Below are 16,933 nucleotides of genomic sequence, written 5' to 3'. Positions count from 1 at the left end.
CTGTCTGCAGGTTCGGTCGATCGCGGCTCCCACTGGCCACGGTTCACTGCTCCAGGCCAATGGGGGCTGCTGGAAGTGGTGGACAGTACGTCCCTCAGCCTGCACCGCTTCCGGCAGCTCCCATTGGCCTGGAGCAGCTAACTGCAGCCAGTGGGAGCAGCGATCAGCTGGATCTGTGGACAGGGCAGGTAAACAAACCAGCCCGGCCCACCAGGGGCTTTCCCTACACAAGCGGCGTTTGCGAAACACTGCTATAAATTATTTACATACACTGTTTAGCAGGTAAAAGATTTTGAGTTCAAGATGACATGGGGACTTCTAACTCCTAGCCATAGGCAGTGAGAAGGAATTAACAGTGGGTCAGGGCAGCTCTGTCTCTTACACTCTAGGTCTGAGGCACAGGGCCACCCAGAGGATTCTGGGGGTCTGGGGTCTTCAGTGGTGGGGGGCCCCGCTTTGGCGGTAATTCGGTGGCGGGGGGCCTCCGCCATGCGTCTTCGGGACACTTCAGCGGCGGGTCCCAGAACGGAAGGGTCCCCCGCCGCCAAATTACCGCCGAAGACCTGGCTGCGCTTCGGCGGCGGGTCCCGCTTCGGCGGTAATTCAACTGTGGGGGTCCTTCCGCCCCGGAGTGGAAGGACCCCCCGCCAGTGAAGACCGGGAGCGGAAGACGCTTTGGGACCCGTGAGAGTTTTCCGGGGCCCCCGGAGCAAGTGAAAGTCCCTGCTCCAGGGGCCCCAAAAAACTCTCATGGGGGCCCCTGCAGGGCCCAGGGCAAATTGCCTCTCTTGCCCCCACCCCACTCTGGGCGGCCCTGCTGAGGCATGAGGACCTGCAAAACACAAATACAATGGGTACTGCTAGCTAAAAGTCTCTGACTTGAGTGTAGCAGGCTCAGGTACACCTGAAGAGGGGTGTGGGTGTGGCTGTGTACACACACATTCACTCAAAGAAGAACTAGTATTACTTCTGTATAGGAAGTAAAAGCATAGAAAACCTGATTGGCTGATGTATTTCCATAATATTGAAACCTCTAGATTCAGTACTAATCAAATCCATCCTACTCAAAGAGAGGCATGGGACTAGAATGACAAAGGGAGAATGAGGCTCAACACTTAATTTTCTTTACTTAAAATGTGATTTCAACAGCTATCTTCTAACAGACCATATTAAGGACTTAATGAGCAACTAAGGCTAATAGCCCTTTGGCCTCAGGTTATCAATTCTAGATGACCATCGTTCCCCAGGAAAGCTTTGTGTCTTTACAGTTATCTAAATTTCTAAGGGATGACATTAGACAAAGTGGGTCAGGTATATATTTTATTGGACCAACTTCTATTGGTAAGAGAGCAGCTTTTGAGCTTACACAAAACTCTTTTTCAGATATTACCTCTCTCTAATATTCTGGGACCAACATGGCTACAACACCACTGCATACAATAAGAAATGATGTGACAGTGTACAAAGCAACGAACAGCTTTTGAGGCTAGCTGAATGCCAAAATTAGGCAGATAAATTTGTTCAAAGACCTCACTAGTTGTAAGTACAGTAGAATCTCAGACTTACGAACACCTCAGGAATGGAAGTTGTTCATAACTCTGAATAAAATGTTATGTTTTTTTCTTTCAAAAGTTCACAGTGGAACATTGACTAAATACAGCTTTGAAACTTTACTGCGCATAAGAAAAATGCTGCTTTTCCTTTTTTTTTTTTAGTAGTTTACATTTAACACAGTACTGTACTGTATTTGGTTTGTGTGTGTGTGTTTCTCTGCAGCTGCTGGATTGCATACCTCTGGTTCAAAATGAGGTGTGTGACCAACTGGTCAGTTCGTAACTCTGAGATTCTACTGTATACCCCAATGTCACTAACAGTATTTGACATGATGAAGGAAGAGATAAATGAACTCTACCAAAAAAACAACCCATTGTTTATTTCCTTGAATCAGAAAGGCTTAACAGTGCTATCCTGGTACTCTCAAACTTTTCACTGACATTGCATTGGGGTCATGGCTAAAACAAATAATTTAGAAGGGCTGGGTCTTTAGTGTGAATACGTGTTCAAAGGAGCAGCCTGTGTGGAAAATGAATGATGTTATGGACTGACAAAGTATGAAAAGGTCCTTCAAGGTCTGTCTACACTTAAAACACTACAGCTGTACCACTGGAGAACTTATGTGTAGACACTACATTCTCCAGATCCCTGAGCGACGTAGTTATGCTTTCCTAATTTTCTAGTGTAGATCAGGCCTCAGTGTCCTACATGAAGTGGTACTGTTCAATGTTTGTGGGCAGTGATTGGCATAACTCCCCCCTTTATCTCTTAAAAGAAAGTATTTAAGGTTTACAATACATGAGTACATCAGATCTGGTTCTTGGCAAAACACAGCACTTTATTTCACTCTACTAGTAAAAACTATTGCTAACGTGAGATTTCTTTTCCACTCCCCATTTATATAGTTACAAAATGCACTTAGAAGTTAAATATATGGTTTATGATTACACACTACATTCCTTTAAATTGTAGGCTAAAGACTGGGGAGACAGGCTTAGACTAAACTTAAAAATGTTGCTGGCATAGATGTCAATCAAAGCTGTGATTTCCTCCCCCCCCCCTCCCCAATCCCTGACATAACTATGTTGGCAAAAGCTCTAGTGCTGACACGGTTATACCACCAAAAAAGTTGTTTTCCCGATATATCATTTGGGGAATTGATTTAAGATAAACTGGCAAAATAATTATTTTACTGAAATAAGCTGTGTCTTTACATGGGAGTACTGTGGTGCTTACATTCCTAAGAGGACACGTTAAATTCAACTCCCCTCCCCTCACTACATATACATATAAAATACTTGATAAATAATGTTAGTGACATTGGGATATACTTACAACAAATGTCACCTTTGATGAACAAATTTAACACCTACAGAAAAAAGCTAGTCTGTTACTAATTAGTTTATAATATTGAATTGAAAATATCACATATAAAGAAAAAGAAGAAAAACCCAAAGATTACCATGCAATGTGTGGTTCATTAAGTCCAGCAAGTCAAGGAAGAATATACCATCAAAGAAACAACTGAGAAACGGTAAGGGAAAGGAGAAAAGATAGATTGTTAAGCAGAAAAAAAATGGTTCCAGGATCCTGCAGACTTTACTCTTGTGAACAAGGTGTGCAGAAATGGGTCCATGCTTAACATCACACATCTTTAGGCCTAATTTTTCAAAAGTAGTAATTTGGGGCATCTCCATTTTTGAGTGTCCAACATAAGAAGATTTCTTACGATGCCTGATTTTCAGAGTCCCCTCACTATCTCTGAAATTCAGGCAATTTTAAAGGAGTTACAATTTGGGCATAAAAAAAATGGGGGCATCAGAAATCACTAGCCCCCTTTTGAAAATGTTAACCTTGGAGCACAAGTTGTTTGGGGTAGGGTCTGTGCCTTCTTTTGTATTTATCCACAGTGATACTGTGGGCGACACTAGAAACAAATAATATCTAAATAACTGTTCTGCACAAGTTAATGGAAGCAGTTGGGTGGTAAACCTGGTGAAAAATCTGGACCTGAAATAAAATAAAAAGTGAAATAAAATGTGTCAATCAGGCTGTCTCTTAATAAAAACTGAATATAATTTTAAAAGAAAAAAGATTACTCATAAGATTCTTAATGAACTTCAGGGAACTTCATGAGAGTTATTTGACAAGCAGAAAGAAGTCTTAAAAAGAATCTTTAGTTAAATATAGAAGTCTCCCATTGAAAAATAATGTTCATTTCTTGATGTTTTGTTTAAAAAAATTGTTATCTGAATAATTGTTGTCTGGCATCTTTCATATCTCTTCATTCAGTCATAAAAATTTACACAGGAGATTTAAAATTGGAATCAAAGAACAATCATCAGTTTGGCTCTAAGAAACCCAATTATACTTAGATAAACCAATCAGATGACTGACTTAAAATTTGGTTGTCTCTTATGGCCCAAAAGTATCTGGAAGTGATGCAAAGCCACTGGCACTTGAACCAAAGGACAAGCTTGCTAACATGTTTATCAAAAACTTGGTCCATTAACTCTTCTCCAAAGAATTATTTAAAAAGTTCTTTCTAATAGATCATTATAAAATTTAGGAAGATGAGATCAGGGTTCTTCACATAATCTAATTACAATTATTATGAGTTCAATGCTAGAAAGATTTTAGAAAAGAAATCTAGATGTTAGAATGGGTAACATTTTCTGAGACACAAGACATTTCATGGTGTTCTGAAAATGTCACATGAAAGAGGAAGCACTTGGAACTGAATTTCACTGCAAGCAGATCTACAAAAAGGACTTTCCCATTATTGCAGCTTTGCTAGGAGAAACTTGGAGAGCCTAAGCCCATCCACTGTACAGTGAAGTGGAGCTGGAATAAACAGAACCTTACTGAGAGGAGATCTACCTATACCCAGGAAAACATGAGAAAGCTGAGAGGTTTTGTTTCTTTGTTTTGCTACCTCGATGGTTCAGGTACATGACCACTGTCATGACTGGACTTTTGAGGATAATTTTTTTTCCCATTGTAGCCTTCTTAGCAGTACGGCAGCTAACCTTGTTGCCTACAGCTCAAGGGTGTTTATTGGAAACTGTCTTTCCATTGGAGACCATACTCCCTGTGTTCAGCAGGGATCCACGTTTACTCCCTGCCCTGATAGACTCTTATCCAAGGCACTGTGTCAGGGGTAGGCAATCTCTGGCACGTGTGCCGAAGTCAGCACACGAGCTGATTTTCACTGGAACTCACTCTGCCCGAGTCCTGGCCACCAGTCTGGGGGGGCTCTGCATTTTAATTTAATTTTAAATTAAGCTTCTTAAACATTTTAAAAACCGTATTTACTTTACATACAACAATAGTTTAGTTATATATTATAGACTTATAGAAAGAGACCTTCTAAAAATGTTTAAATGTATTACTGGCACACAAAACTTTAAATTAGAGTGAATAACTGAAGACTCGGCACACCACTGCTGAAAGGTTGCTGCTGACCCTTGCACTATGTATTCTGGTTGGATAAAGAGAAGTCAGGAGCCAGGATGCTCCTTGTTTGTTTGCTGTGAGACCTAGTAAACTGAACAAAGCTAGTGACTCCTGTACCATTTGGGTGGCCAGTCCTGAGAGTGGCCAAATAAACTAGTCACCTAGAGAAGGAATGTCACAAACCCATTTGAGAGAGTGTCACTATGGCCTGGTCTACACTACATGTTTAAACCAATTTTAGCAGCGTTAAACCGATTTAACGCTGTACCCGTCCACACTACGAGGCCCTTTATATCAATATAAAGGGCTCTTTAAATCGGTTTCTGTACTCCTCCCCGACGAGAGGAGTAGCGCTAAAATCAGTATTACCATATCGGATTAGGGTTAGTGTGGCCGCAAATCGACGGTATTAGCCTCCGGGCGGTATCCCACAGTGTACCACTGTGACCGCTCTGGACAGCAATCTCAGCTCGGATGCAGTGGCCAGGTAAACAGGAAACGCCCCGTGAAATTTTGATTTTCATTTCCTGTTTACCCAGCGTGGAGCTCTGATCAGCACGGGTGGCAATGCAGTCCCAAATCCAAAAAGAGCTCCAGCATGGACCGTACGGGAGATACTGAATCTGATTGCTGTATGGGGAGACAAATCTGTTCTATCAAAGCTCCGTTACAGAAGACGAAATGCCAAAGCGTTTGAAAAAAAAAATCTACAGGCTACACAGTGCTGCGTGACAAGCGTAACAGGAAGCCAGAGACTCAAATGGACGCTCATGGAGGGAGGGAGGGGGTACTGAGGACTCCAGCTATCCCACAGTCCCCAGCAGTCTCCGAAAAGTATTTGCATTCTTGGCTGAGCTCCCAGTGCCTGTAGGTTCAAACACATTGTCCGGCATGGTTCAGGGAATAGCTCGTCAATTTACTCCCCCCCCACGTGAAAGAAAAGGGAAAGAAATCATTTCTTGACTTCTTTCAATGTCACCCTATGTCTACTGAATGCTGCTAGTAGACGCGATGTTGGAGCAGTGAAGAGAAGTATCCGCTCCTCTCCCCTCCCCGGTGGCAGATGGTGCAGTAGGACTGGTAACCGTCCTTCTTATCAACCTGTGAGTGCTCCTGGCTGGCTTCAGGTGAGGCTGGCTGGGGGCGCCTGGGTGAAAATAGGAATGATTCTCGGTCATTCCCAGCAGATGGTACAGAACAGCTGGTAACAGTCTTCATCATAGCAACTGGGGACTGAGCTTCAATCAGCCCCCTCCCTTTCATGTGAAAAGAAAAGATTCTGTACTGCCTGGACTATCATAGCACTGGGAGGCTGCCTCTCCCTCATTTTATGGCACTAAAAACTCAGTGTTTCTTATTCCTGCATTCTTTATTACTTCATGACACAAATGGGGGGGACACTGCCACGGTAGCCCAGGAAGGTTGGGGGAGGAGGGAAGCAACGGGTGGGGTTGTTGCAGGGGCACTCCCCGTGAATGGCATGTAGCTCATCATTTCTGCGGGATCTGACACAGAGTAACTGTACTCTCTGATACACTGCTTCTCTAGTACACTTGTCTCAAATTCTAGGCAGGACTGACTCTATTTTTAGAAACCATAAAGGAGGGATTGACTCAGGGAGTCATTCCCAGTTTTGCTTTTGCGACCACGGCCGATCTCAGCCAGGGGCACCCATGATAGCAGCAGACAGCACAGAAGGACAGATAACCATCATCTCATTGCCAAATTACACTGGCAGCAGATGGTACAGAACGACTGGTAACCATCTCTGCTATCATGCAAAAGCAAATGAATGCTGCTGTGTAGCGCTGGAGTATCGCCTCTGTCCGAGGCATCCAGTACACATACGGTGACTGTAAAAAAAAAAAAGCTGAATGGGCTCCATGGTTGCCGTGCTATGGCGTCTGCCAGGGCAATCCAGGGAAAAAGGGCGCGAAATGATTGTCTGGCGTTGCTTTCCCGGAGGAAGGAATGACTGACGACATTTACCCAGAACCACCCGCGACAATGATTTTTGCCCCATCAGCCACTGGGCTCTCAACCCAGAATTCTAAGGGGCGGGAGAGACTGCGGGAACTATGGGATAGCTATGGAATAGCTACCCACAGTGCAACGCTCCGGAAATCGACGCTAGCCTCGGACCATGGACACATACCGCCGAATTAATGTGCTTAGTGTGGCCGCATGCACTCGACTTTATACAATCTGTTTTATAAAATCAGTTTATGTAAAATTGGAATAATCCCATAGTGTAGACATACCCTATGTGAGCAACTTGACCTTTACCAACATTCTCAGGTCTAATTCCAGGCTGAATGGAGAAGAGCTTATTAGAAAGACCATTGTTCAGCACAAGCCCTAGGTACATTTAGAGAGAGTAAGTGATGGGGATTTGTAGCCGGGTGTCCTCAGATCCACCAATACCAGGAAAACTCCTTGATTTATGGTGGTTCTGAGGGATTCCATTTTGAATTTCTGAAGTTTTACTAACCAATTTCCTCACTTCCTTTCAGGTCTATTTTAGATTCCAGAGCAGGGTCTGCCTTTTTGGAGCAAGTGCCTTTCACCTTCCGGGTTAAGAAACAAAAATGGCATCAAGATGTGGTAGCTAAGGTCACCTTTCTGCATATGGCTTTGAGTCAAGCAGGAATCAAATTGGAAAAGCAGAGATGGTTGCTCTGAATCCCAGTTGGAGACTGGTCATCTTCCTGTCTGTTAGACTGTGCCAAGAGGACAAGCTACATTCTGTGGTGCCACAGTAACAAGATACCAACTTCTGAAGTACAGTCCAGCTGAATAAATACTGCAGAAAGTCAATAACAAACTTTTCTACAATAACCATTTCTCTGGAAACCTGACTGAAATTTGAGTATTTGCACTGACTTTTAAAGTTATCACATGGGAATAAATACTTAAGAGATGGTATAGTAAGCTCATCTTTTATACATCAATCACTGTTGAGGGATTATCTTGGGCAGGACACAAGGCACTAGAGTAATACAAATAATAAAACCAAATTTGCTGCATCACAAACCACGTCGAAGAAATAGAAACAGATTAACTTGGCCAGAAAATTATTAGAGAACACTTCATTGTAGGTTTACATTCTGATCTATATTTGGACTAAAAATCTGTTCATGTTTCTAACTCCCTCTCAATGTAGTTTTGAAGCACTTTTTCACATGAGAATCCACTCTTCATGGATCAGGAATGATGGTTGCTTACACTGTTCAGGTTGTGCAAACAAAGCTTTATCATTCTGAGTCTCAAAAGCAACAGCAATCTTTTTACTGAATCCTTTCCTTTCCAATTGCATATGTAGGCTGTGACCATCAGATCCTTTTAACTCTAGGCAGGAAAGATTAATAGCTATCCCTACAGCTACTGTATTGTGACATTTCTAGCTTGGAGCCTTTCCCCGCACTCCTCCTCCAGAAAAGAGAGAGAGCAAGAGAAATGCTGAAATTTAACCCTGCATGATTTTTTTCAACTGTTAACTCCTGTAAGATCTTAAGGCTACAGTAATACATGAAAAGCAAAATGATTTCATGTATTAAAAGGGAAAAAATATGGTGTTTCTGCACGATATTGGAAGCAACTCTGTCATGCACTACACAAGCTTGTGCCTCACTAACTCACAATTTTAAGAGTTCACACCGAAGTAAAACAACAAAAAGAAAAGATTAGAAATAAAGTGTTATTCTGCTGCACTATCTCACAGATATGGGGTGAACAGCTGAGGTAAAAATGTATGAACATAATTTTATTTATTAATTACAATTGCTATAGTTTCTTGAATGTTTATCCATGGGCCACAGATGCCCTTGAAATAACTTAAAGATACACCCAAGTGTAGCAGTACAACTTCAGATACCCCAACTTTGGTTTCTGAATGGCTCTAAGGTGTGGTCCAAACAGAGCACAGCACAGCACCCTAAGCTTGAGGTGACAATTGGTGACATTTACGAGATCCATATCTGAAAGGAATGCTCACAACCTCCTGGCTGTATGTAAAGGATAAAAAGCTCACCTGGTTTTCTTTCCATTCAGGTAGTTTTACATTTGGAACTTATTGTACATAAACAAGATGATCTGTGGTGATTGTGGTTATCGGCATTACCTGAATATTGTTTTCGTTCGGCGCATACATAGTGTTTTTGAGAGTAAGGAGAATGTTAAACAAAGACTTACCCCCTCCACCTCCAAGAAGACTGGAATTAGCTAGGAAAAGCAAAAGGAGAATAATTAGCATTAAATTTAAATATGAAATGAAACAGAAGGGGGAAAGTATTTATTTATAAGGTACAAATGTATATTTATAGTGTAAAATTGTTGAAACTGATTTTCATGTTATAGAATGTACATTCTATTAAAACAAAAACAAAGTTACTGGTTTTCACTCTATTTTTATCTGTTTGTCCAAAGATATTATTGGTTCACATTTTTTAAAAATATGTTTACCTAAATTATTCTCAAAATCTTTATTTGTAAAATATCATGCTACAATCCTTGGCCTGTAGATTAATTTAATTAACAATAATGTATGCAAATAGTAATACTTTTAAACTGCATAAACTTCTGAAATTGTATAATTGTCCATGCAACATTCCTTTATGACAACCAAATAAAGGCGCTAAACCCCTTGCCAGTTTAGAGATCAGCAAATGGGCTTTGGTGCCCTCTGTGACCAGTTCTCCTAGGCCTGTATGACAGGGCCTTTGTGGATGAAAATTAGTGAAAAGCAAATTATCCTCTAATCAGACATCTGTAAAAACACAGTGAATGAAATGCTAGTCCCATTACAATCCATGGGAGTTTTCACATCAATTTCAATGGGGTCATGATTTCACCCAGTATATTTACATGCTGCTCTACTGTATCTATTCAGCTGTCTGTCCAAGTCATAAAGGGTAAATTATGCACAGCAGTAGTTTGCAGAATAAGGCTATTCAAAACAGCTGTTCAAATTGAGCTGGTGTGGCTGCAGCCACTCATTGTCCCTCCACAACTTGGGCACAAGAATGGGGAAATGGTAAGCTGATAGGCTTGCCCCCTTCAGTGAAGTACTCATCCTACAATTGCATGGGAAATGCAAGTTCGCTTAGCACAAAAAGTTGGATGAAAAGATGGAAATAAAGATTCAAACTCTACTTAATTATTTAATCAATGGGAAGAGGCCCAAGCACTCTTCTCCGACCTTCATACCTTACTGATGAGCAAAGGAAGAGTGAGATTGTAAAACTTTCCTTCCTTCAGAACCAAAGGGCTTGTCTACACAAGGATATTCAGGAAAATTAATCTGAATTAATTTTTATGTGAATTTAAAGTGGATTAGTTAAACTGCATTAAAACCATACACAGAAACTCTGATTCAGAATTAAAGTGGGCTTAATTTGGCTCAGTTTAATTCACTTCCAAAGTGAAGCTGCTTTTCACATGGTTTCTTTGGGAGTGAATTAAGCTAAGTGAATTGCGGCCATTTTGGGGATTTATGTACATGGCCCCGCAGTGCAGATTACAGGGGTGTGAGCTGCTACAGCACGCACTCAAGTGATGTCCTGTAACTGCTTCATATATAGACCCTGCTAGTGCAAACTAAAAGATACCTAGTTTGTGTTAATATAGTCCCGTTTCAACCAGGATTACATTAACATGAACTAGGTACCTTTTAGTTTACAGTAGCAGGGTCTACATGGGACAGTTATAGCGCAACCTATTAGTGTATGCTACAGTTCACATCCCTCTAATCCATATTGTGGGACCATGTAGCCCTAATTCTGAATTAGAGTGTCCACACAGGGATTTATTGCAATTTAGCTAATCTATTTTATATTCACTCCTTTAGTTAATTTGGATTAATTTTCCTGAATGCCCCTATATAGATAAGCCCTCCGGCTATGCGGAAGTATATAATATATGTTGTATTGCATGCATCTCTTTCTAGTATCTGAGCTTTACTATTTGAAAGAAACTATGTCTATAGGAACCATGACTGCTGGACTAGTAGGAATAATTTATGATCACCAAATTATGAATTCTGACATAGCACAAATCCATATGGTAGGTTTTGTTGATGGTTTATTTTAACAACCTAAATAATTCATATTGTACACTGTCTATTTAGTTTGCTTTTTCTTCTCTTTTGGGTACTCTTGTACATCTCTTACATCCTCTTTCAGTCGTACCATCAGCGGCCAGCTCTCCCTGACTCGACAGAGGCAGTGCCACAATTGCCAAGCTACATTTTTCATAAAATAGTGTATTTAGTAACTAACACAAATGCCCTGTTAAAAAAAATGTTCTGTTATTGTTATTTACTGTTATCATACCACAGCAAGAATCCCTTAGACTCATGGGTATCATTTGAAAAATGCTAGCAGGTAACACAACTGTAGCCCTATACAACAAGTTGCTTTGCAAAGATAAAATGACATATATTGCAAAGAGTAGCAAGAGGCTTTGATCCACATATTTTTACCACCTCCTATGTTCACTGAATTTCAGTGCAATACCTAAGAAAAGTATGACTTAAAGAATTCCATGAAATACAAACAGCTGACGTAACCTTTACTTTTTTAGCAGCTTCCAAACTACTTTAATAATCAATATCAACTCTCACTGCAATAACATTCATCAATACATGTATAAGCGGAAACAAGCACAACTGTAAAATCAGACAAGCTGAAAACAAGAGAAAAGCTCCTAACATATCATCTAACACTATCGTTCTGCAATGCAGTATTATTTTCTGAAGTGTATTAGAGCGCTTTGTCCATTCTCGTTTTAATGAACTCAAGTTCCAGAGCTTCAAACGTTTCTCTTGGGAGAATTGCCGAAGATCTTATAAACCTCACTGTTAGAAAGTTTCCTAGGATATCCAGCTAACATTTTCATCTGCTTAGATGATATTAAATTCCCCTCCTTCCTTGACAATTTTCATCTTTCAAATAGTTGTAGAACTTATTAAAACATAGCACACTAGTTAGCATTATAAAAATACAATAGTAACAACCATCTTAAACAAAGATTTTGGCCACAATGTATCACAATCGAATACAACTCTTAGAATTACTGTAGTAACTCATTAACATTGTTCTATTTTACTGTTTTTGCCTTTCAGGACACTGACAGCACCTTAAGGACTCTTGCCCCAGACAGAACGCTAACATTTTGCCACTCTGCCTGCCTTTTCCAACCTATAAAACCACCAGACCCTGCATGAGACTTGGAGACATTCCTGTCACACACCCAGTCAGAAGTTCACTGAGCCTAGGAGCTACTGGTACACACAACCATCATCTGCAGTCAGATACTGATCCAGCCTGGGCCAGCAGCCATGATTCTTGTCTTCATCCCCTCATCCACAGCTGAGCACAGGAATTCTAACCAGATCTGAGGAGAACAAGAAAGACTCTGCTTCTGCAATGAGAGAGATAATAGGGAGATAAGGTATATGAGAAACTGTGGGAAGAGACAGTGAGAGCTGTTCCCCATTCCCTCCCAAAGTTACCCTTCTGAGTCCACTTCCCTGACCCTTGCTAAAACTGCTCTGTGCAATCTCCAGCCCACAGCAAGTTCTCCAGTTTTCATGTTCAAAATCTAGTTATAATGCACACCTAGAAATATGCCTTTAAATGTGTGCCCATTTATATCAAGCCAAGTGACAGCACAGAAATTGCCTGAAGAGCAGCTCTGTGTGGCTCAAAGGCTTGTCTCTCTCATCAACAAAAGTTGGTCCAATAAAAGATCGTATCTCACCTTGTCTCTCTAGCACACAATTCAGGCAGCCTGTACTGTAGGCGCTTATTTGTAAAGATGTCAACAATGTACACATGCTGGTAGAACATGATCCTGCATTCCTTACTAGCATTCCTTACTAGCAAACTTCCATTGAAGTCAGTGGGAATTTGCCTGGGTGCAGACTGCAGATTTTGGTCCTGAAGAGGTAATATAGCTTTCAACTCCTGAGTTTTAGATTTGGTACCATCACATCAGAAGTAAAAAGAGAGTTTCCTAGACTCAGATTAATCCCTAAGGAATAATCTTTCACATAAAAAAAACACTAATCTGCCCACTGGGTTTTGGGCCAAGTACCAGTGAGGTGCTTAAGGCCTTAATGGTCCTCTGAAATTGATGGGAGTTGAAAATGGTCAGCATCCCACAGGACTGTGCCTTTATTCCATGCTCAAGAAATAAATGATCAGCAATTACAGGACAACTGAACAAGTCCCATTGGTGCATGCCTGTTCTGACCAATGCAATCGGCCTTCACGCTAAACACCAGCATTCCTCCCAAAACATAGAAAACACAGACGTGCAAATAATTTGGAGAAAACAATTTGAGCAAGATTAGTCTCTTTCTGGCTGTGGATTATCAGCAAGGAGATCTCAAGTTGTCAAAATATATTCATTATTAATTTTAATATTAATATATTTTACAAATATGGATGGAACTTAACATTTTAAATTTGATCTGCCTTACTTAGGGAAGTCACATGGCATTGTTTGTGCTCACTGACTGAATAAGCACAGAACTTCTGCAACAAATCCTGAAATTCCCTTCAAATTTCACTTTCTATGCATATTTTGAACCTCTTGAATTCTTGTGGAAAAAAAAAGTTAATTTGGCTGAAGCAAATTAATTTAAAAATCTGAATATTGTGACAAAGTTCCTCCTCTACCTTGGTGGGTCCTGCACTTATTGGCAGATTTGCTCACCTCAGTGATCTCCCCCACAGTCTGGCTCAACTCCTCCTGTGTCTGATCAGGAGTTGGGAGGTTTGAGGGGAACCCGGGCCCACCCTCTAATCTGGGTTTCAGCCCAGGGCCCTATGGATTTGCAGCTGTCTATAGTGCCTCTTGTAACAGCTGTGTGACAGCTACACCTCCCTGGGCTACTTCCTCAAGGCCTCCTCCAAACACCTTCTTTATCCTCACCACAGGATCTTCCTCCTGGTATCTGATAACACTTGTACTCCTTAGTCCTCCAGCAGCACACCCTCTCACTCTCAGCTCCTTGTGTCTCTTGCTCCAAGCTCCTCACACACACTTCCTCTCCTCTGGCTCCTCTCCATCTGACTGGAGAGAGCTCCTTTTAAAATCCAGGTGCCCTGATTAGCCTGCCTTGATTGGCTGCAGGTGTTCTAATCAGCCTGTCTGCCTTAATTGATTCTAGCAAGTTCTTGACTACTCTAGTGCAGACCCTGCTCTGGTCACTCAGGGAACAGAAAACTACTCAGCCAGTGACCAGTATATTTGCCCGCCGGGGATATCAGTTGGCAGCTCCTTCACGGAGCCGTGAGCACAGGCGTGTACTTGGCGCGGTTCACATCTGTCCCTAGCACCTGCCCTTTCTGTGGTGAGAAGGAGACCTTGGTGCACATTTATTTGGAGTGCGCCAGGTTGCAGCCCCTGTTCCGGCTCCTCCTGAATATTTTCTTGCGTTTTTGGTTGCACTTTTCCCCTCACCTTTTTATCTACACGCTCCCCATCCGTGGCCCCACGAAGTCGCGGGATCTCCTTCTCAACCTCCTCTTGGCCCTGGCCAAACTGACCATCTACAACACCAGGGAGAGGAGGTTGGCCGACGGGATTTCCTGCGACTGTGGGGCCTATTTCCGTTCCTCCGTCTGCTCTCGCATCCGGGCAGAGTTCCTCTGGGCGGCGTCCACTGGCTCCCTTGACGCCTTCGAGGAGCAGTGGGCGTTGTCTGGGGTTCTCTGCTCGGTGTCCCCATCGGGTTCCCTTCGTTTAGCCCTATGACCTCACACCCGATCCTGTTTTTTTCATTAGTTGTCCCCCGTAATTATTTGGTGTCCCAGACCTGTGGGTCCTCCCCTTAGGCTGGGGGGAGGCCCTTTAGAAGTGGGCGGGCTTTGCCCGCCCACCCCCGCTGGATGCCAATAGGACCAGTATATTTGCCCTCTACCAGACTCCTGCATCCCACTGGCCTGGGTCTGTCACAATATTCACAAAAATCCTTTTAATATTACAGCCAAATCAATTAAAAAGTGAAAAAAAGCTGATTTTTTAAATGGACATATTTACTGACAGTGAAGCTTTTATCATCTGCTGTCAATTCAGTTGAATTTAGCAACCATAAATGACTAGAATATTATTTTTTTTGTGATGTCTTGAGAGAACATGCTTTGGCATTGTTAACCACATAGCTGAATAGCATTGGTTACGTGCGTGTGTGTGTAATACTCATTTGACAAAATTGTAAAAACGTAATTTCTTTTGGGACCATCTCTTTGCAAAGCATTAACAGCACTGGTAACTTTTAAATTGACATCTGTGTCATGAAGCCATGCATCTGTCAGCATAACAAAAAACATACTTTAAAAGTCAATTTGATATTGTCTGACTTAGGTAGCAGATGTTTGATCTTGTTTTCATATAAAAAAATAAATACTTGAGTTGACAGATACTTTTTTAATTGTGAAATTTAATTAAGGAGATATCTTTATACTTGACGATGGTGTGAGATGCAAGATATTCCATCTCCAGGGACACCATGTTTATTTCATTAACAAGACTTCACAGAATACTGCTGGTGAGTAGGGTAACAGTAATTTATGAAACAGGTAGCCACATTTCCTTGTACATGTTTTGTATTTTGTTTGATCTGTTCTCAAAAAAAGCAGGAGAGAACAAAGCAGAACTGAGAGCAAGCAACTTTGCCTTATACACACACTAAAATATTTTTGGCCAAGATACTGTTGGTGGTACAATAAAAACCTAAGTAATTCTGAAATATATTTGATAAATAATATACAGTTGACTACGGATTAGCACTATTATAGTGCAACTTTACAGGAAATGCTTTCCATACCAATCCATTCTAACCAGAAGGGGGGGAAATAAAGTTTCAGTAGTAGACTCAGGATCAGATTTACACAAAGGTATTTAAGTGCCTAATACAGATAAGTGCCTAGTGTGGGATTTACAAAAGCACTTAAGTCAGCTAGGCACCTAACTCCCATTGACTTACAGTGCCTAACTCACTTAAGCACTTTTGTTAATAGCGCTAGGCACCTATCTGTTTCCTTAGAAACCTATATAACGTGTGAATATGGCCCTTAAAAAGTTACTCAATACTGAATGTGGACTATGTGCACAGCTCTGCATTGTGGCTGGTGCCTCCAGGGCTCTATGGTGCAGCATAACTTTTTTTTCTGTGATCTTGACTAAGTCACTTCTGACCGTGCTTTCGTTTTCTCATCTGTTAAGTGAGAATACTACTAATCATCTCACACTATTATTAATAGATAATCTGAATTTTTACTGCTTATCCAAATGTTTTGAGATTCATCAGTTATTGCTCAGGTTACGATTTAGTCATGGAAGTTGTGAAAGTCACGGATTCCGTGACTTCCAGCAACCTCCATGACTTCAGCTTGCGGTGGTTGGGAGCTGCAGGGTTCCCTGTCGACCATGGTGCAGGGAGCTGCAGGGTACCCCCACTGCCTCTGGCAGCCCCCGGAGCTCCTAGCCACCACGGGCAGTGGGGGAACCCCCAAGTTCCTGAATGGTGGGGGCCCCTTGGGCTGTGGCAAGGAGGGTTACCCCACAGCTCCCAGCTGACACGGGAGGCACCTAGCCCCCACAGGCAGTGGGGACCCCCTGAAGCTTCAGGCAGCAGGGATACCCCACAATCCCCAGTTGCTGAAGGCATCTCCTAGCCCTCGTGCAGCTGCCCCACTTCAGGTGCTGTGGGGTCCCACAGATCTCCATTTTGTCTCAGATATTTTTAGTAAAAGTCACAGACAGGTCACAGATTCTGTGAATTTTTCCTTTTTGCCCATGACCTGTCTGTGACTTTTACTAAAAATATCTGTGACAAAATCTTAGCCTTAGTCATTACTACTGTTATTTTTCCATAATGGCAGTGCATACGTGCTTGTAGAGTGCTAGGCTCTGA

General features: G+C 41.9%; 1 protein-coding gene across 4 annotated transcripts in view; it reads right to left on the bottom strand.

Moving 5' to 3' along the window:
• The window catches only part of MACROD2 (mono-ADP ribosylhydrolase 2), a 1,364,702-nt gene that overhangs the window by 1,003,043 nt on the left and 344,726 nt on the right, over positions 1-16,933 (bottom strand). For 3 of the 4 annotated variants that reach the window (XM_050952172.1, XM_050952173.1, XM_050952170.1), the window contains exon 4: positions 9,202-9,231. The exons of the other annotated variant lie outside the window; for it this stretch is intronic. In XM_050952172.1, coding sequence (XP_050808129.1) covers positions 9,202-9,231 — 30 coding nt within the window. The remainder of the gene's footprint in view (positions 1-9,201; positions 9,232-16,933) is intronic. 4 annotated transcript variants of the gene reach the window in all.

The sequence above is a fragment of the Gopherus flavomarginatus genome, chromosome 4 (genome assembly GCF_025201925.1).
Source record: "Gopherus flavomarginatus isolate rGopFla2 chromosome 4, rGopFla2.mat.asm, whole genome shotgun sequence".
Taxonomy (NCBI): Eukaryota; Metazoa; Chordata; order Testudines; family Testudinidae; genus Gopherus; species Gopherus flavomarginatus.
This window is presented reverse-complemented; position numbering and strand designations above follow the sequence as displayed.